Source organism: Drosophila grimshawi, unplaced genomic scaffold (genome assembly GCF_018153295.1).
Source record: "Drosophila grimshawi isolate 15287-2541.00 unplaced genomic scaffold, ASM1815329v1 contig_848, whole genome shotgun sequence".
In the NCBI taxonomy this organism is placed as follows: Eukaryota; Metazoa; Arthropoda; class Insecta; order Diptera; family Drosophilidae; genus Drosophila; species Drosophila grimshawi.
Window position 1 is genome coordinate 16,821,430 of NW_025063692.1, and position 4,139 is coordinate 16,825,568.

At 46.0% G+C, this 4,139-nt stretch overlaps 1 protein-coding gene across 1 annotated transcript; it reads right to left on the reverse strand.

Annotated features, from left to right (window-relative positions):
* Positions 1-209: 209 nt before the first annotated feature.
* Positions 210-1,313, reverse strand: LOC6564761 (potassium/sodium hyperpolarization-activated cyclic nucleotide-gated channel 1). Its single transcript, XM_001991684.1, has one exon. The coding sequence runs from the start codon at positions 1,311-1,313 to the stop codon at positions 210-212; it is 1,104 nt and encodes a 367-aa protein (XP_001991720.1).
* Between the last annotated feature and the right edge of the window lie 2,826 nt (positions 1,314-4,139).

Consider the following 4,139-nt stretch of genomic DNA (forward strand, 5'->3'; position numbering starts at 1 on the left):
AACTTAAATGCTAATTTCTGTACAGGATGCTAAAGTAAAAAAAAAAGAAATATATAAATAAATATATATATATATATATATTATTTAAGATTCCACTTAGGTACTAAATAAGCGTCATAGTTAAGCGTTTTCCCCCGTTTGTCAGCGTTGGCTAGCTCGCATTATCTCCTCCTTTCTCTCTCTATCTCTCTCTCCCTCTCTCTCTCTCTCTAGACATAAATGGAGGAAGGCAGCGCCAGGCCGACCTCAAAGTAATTGCTTGCGTCCACTTTGTATCGCTTCAGTGGCGACTCGGCAATCTTTGGCTGCACCTCCCGTCCCCGACTCCTTTTGAGCGTACGCACAGGCGTCTCCAGGCAGAAGGTATCCAAGTGTGTTGGCGTCGGCAACTGCACCAGTACGCTGTGCGGCAAGCGGCACAGCGGTGATGCCGGCTCCGGTGTTGCAGTCGGCAGCAGCGGATGCACACTAAAGCTCAAATCACTGGCCGGATCATCGCCGGCAGCATATGAGGGCGATAATATGGCACCGCTGCACTCCGTCTCCAGCTGCTGTTTGACCAGTGTGCGTCGTCGCAAATTGAATGACTTACGCGGCCTCTTCTTCTTGCCACCGTTCGTTCCGTTCGCCTTGCACGCCGAATCGAGTATCGCATCGATGAGCTTGTCCAGCGTCTGATCGCCCATCTGTGTGGATGGCTGCGGCGTCACTGGACGCTGGACCAACTGCTGCGCTCTGCTGGCCAGCGCAGGTTGCAGTTGCTGCTGCTGCTGCTGTTGCTGCTGTTGCTGCTGACCCATGGTGGCCAGAAAATCGGCGTCCAGTCGTCGCTGCTTGAGCTGCTGTGTGGCCGCCATATAGCGGGGCTGCTCCAGAAACGGATCCAGTGGCAGCAGGCCGCGCAACGCCAAATGCTGCCCGCTGGGCAATGTAGCCGTTGATGGTGAATATTCGACCTCGTAGCGTGGCAATGTGGTTGCATAGCGCACACTCTGCACCACCCGACGATGACGATGACCGGATGGAGATGGTGTGGCAACCGTCTCGGGCGTCACATTGCGTATGTCGCTGAGCGGTGCCAATACCAGCGGACTGTTGCGCACCCTCGGCATGGCCATGGGCGTGGAGCTGTAACTGTGCCTGTTTATGTAACCGTTACTGCTCTCACCCACATGGGGCACGTTCTCCTTGTTCGCAATGGTGGCCCGTCGCTGTCGTCTCTGCCGTCTCCCCGCCCTAGCCGGCTCCTGCCCGGCTGTGCTTTGTACGGGCATCTCGTGCAATCGTTGCGTGGATGCCGTCCACTTCAGCATGTCGATGGTTCTGTGTGTGTGTGTTTTTTTTTTTTGCTGGATGGAGGATGTGGGTAAGCGGAGTTTGTCGCTCCTGTTCGCTGGATCTCTGCTAGTCTCTCTCTCTCGCTCTCTCTCTCTCTCTCTATCTCCTTCTCCTCACGTCTCGGCGTTCGCTGACAAACTGAATTGGCTCCGAGCAGCGGACAGCGTTTTATACTCGTGCCCGTCCAAGATTTAGGGGTTGTTGCGCAAGCGCACCCCTCAAACCCTGTCGCTAGCAGCATGCAACCCGAGTTCTGCGCACTCTCTCACTCTCTCGCTCTCTCTCTCTTTCTCTGCTTTTGTCGGTTCTTTAATAGTTGCTTTATACCGCTTGCTGCCTCTCAATGTGCCCTAAACCTTCACTGATAGCTTCACTTAAAGCTCAACTTAAAGCACAAATCGCTGATTCATTGAGAGATTCCATTGATACGATCTCAAGGCTTGACTTCCACTGCTCTATAGCAGCTCATTCTACAGAATATTTCCCTTTCTTAAAGCTCTCTTCTGGTGCCATTTTATTTTCTTTCTTAATCCTACATTTTTGCCCTTCCAATGCCAGCTACAATCAACGCTTTAGCTGGCAAGAGGACCATTGACTAAGGATTCTTCAAGTCATCGAGTTGTTTTTTCTTTTTTGTTTCTTTTTTTGTGTGTGTGAGTGTGTGTGTGTGTGTGTGTGTGTGGGAGGAGGTGGGTTGCGTATTTATTCCCACAGTCGCTTACCAAATGACTTCCAGATCTCTATCGGCAATTGCCAAGTTATTAAATTTGCTTTTGCCCTCAAGGAAGTGATCGTCATTGTCGACGTCGCTGTTGCTGTTGTTGCTGTTGTTGTCGGGTTTCCTTTCGCTACCCCCACTTCCCGCTGGTCAATTTGAATGTCGCATTTAGGGGTCGGTGGTTTTTTTGTTGTTGTTTTTTTGCTTTTTTGCTTGGCCTGGCTGTAGCAACAGGCTTTGACACTTGCTGGATGGAGGGGCAGAGGCAGAGGCAGGCACGTTAATTAGCCAGGCTAACAACTTGCACAACTTCCTGCCTACTGTCTGATATGAGTATTAATTGCGGCTATTTAGCGACCACAGAAATGCAACATAACAAGAAGAAGAAGAGGAGAAAAAGTTAATTGAAAATGTTGCAACTTCCGCAGGAAGCATTTGAAAAACGTTACAAACGTTGAGTAGGTGCTGATCCTGTACATTAGCAATCGTCCTGTGGCACTGCTGTGGCATATGGCCAAATGTCGAGCCACAATCATTTATCATGAAATCAAGCCTAGTCGATCACCTTTGACCGGCTTGTCAACGATGGTCAGCCGAGCAGACAACGCTGCCAACGAAGATCGAGAGTGTCAATCAGTTCATCGTCAACTAAGTGGTTAAGCCCCCCATTGATTAGTTGTGCATCGATCTCGAGAAGTGCCCACACACTAAATGCTGTCGTGGAGATCGCACAATTCCATCTGCCAGCTGTTCAAATGATAGATGCCCGATCCTTATTTGCAATTTCAGAGATCTTAATCAGATATCCCCAAAGCAACCCCTTAGTAATATTTTAAGTATGTTTATCTTAAATTACTTTTGTTTTTGCCTTATTCATTTCTTTGAATTCCGAATTACTTAGTTCTTGCTACTTATAACCAGAAATCTCTTATGATTCATAGTCAGACTAAACTTCTACCTACAAATAATTAATAGGTTATACCCAAAAAGACACCCAAAATTTGCCAACCCTATCGGATTAATATATTTTTTTCCCTAATTACTCCACATATATTTTAGCGTGTTGAAAGATTGCTTTTACCCATTTTAGGATTACATTGATAAGTTTCACACGTTTTATTCTGTTTTTGTCTCTCTCTCTCTCTCTCTCTCTTTCTTGTTCTTTTGCGGTGAAAGTTGCTGTTTTTGTTTGCTTTTACTGGCCATTCTTCGTGATCGGTCTCGGCTGCAGCCTCTGCGAAACCAAAGAACAAAGGGGTAAAGGTAAATTAATTGAATGCTTTGCCTCGCAAAAATACAACAACAAAAAAAACACACACACGAAAAATTTCTCAACTTTTCAACTCTTTTTGGTTGGTTTTTGCACAAAAAGAAGAAAAAAAACAGAAAGGGTTTCGCATATTGGTTTTCTTTTTGCGATTTATTTGAGCAGCCCTCCTTTTTTTTGGCTTTCTTTGCTTTGCGCTCGTCGCGTTCTCTGTTTCGGCGAGATTTATGCTGTTTACATAGCCGCACAAAAGGATTAAATGGGATTTTGAATGCAGACTCCGAATTGCATCAGATGCGCTGCCCCGCAGCCATTTATTGTGTTTTGGTATATTTTGGGACCGTTATGCCTTTAAGGATCTGTTGATTAATATGATTTGCCGAGCATCTTGCCGACTGGGCGTCTACCGAGAGTCTCCTTGACTGTCTCTCCCGATGGGCTCATTGAAAAATTATCATAAGCCGCACATTTTCTGCGGTTTACATGGAAAATAAGCAAAAAAAGCAAAACACACACAAAACTACTCAAAATCAATTTACATTATTCACATGCGACAACTGAGGTTCTTTCTTTCGTTCTTTCTTTTATTTTTATTTTTTTTTTATGTGCTAAACGATTTAACGCTTAATTAACGAGCCGATCACACACTCCGGACACAAAAAAAAAAAAAGAAAACAAAAAGAAAGAAGAAATCCCGAGAGCAAACGCAGTTAAGCAAGGGCCGCTCGAGTGACGATCGCTATGCAAATTGACTGCAGTTCTTCATTTTTTTTTTATGAATTCTCTTTCACTAAACGTTCTGCGACTGCAGGCAGC

What these genes read in the sequence shown, in the direction of transcription:
- LOC6564761 (XM_001991684.1), bottom strand. Translation starts at nt 1,313, where the DNA reads ATGCTGAAGTGGACGGCATCCACGCAACGATTGCACGAGATGCCCGTA.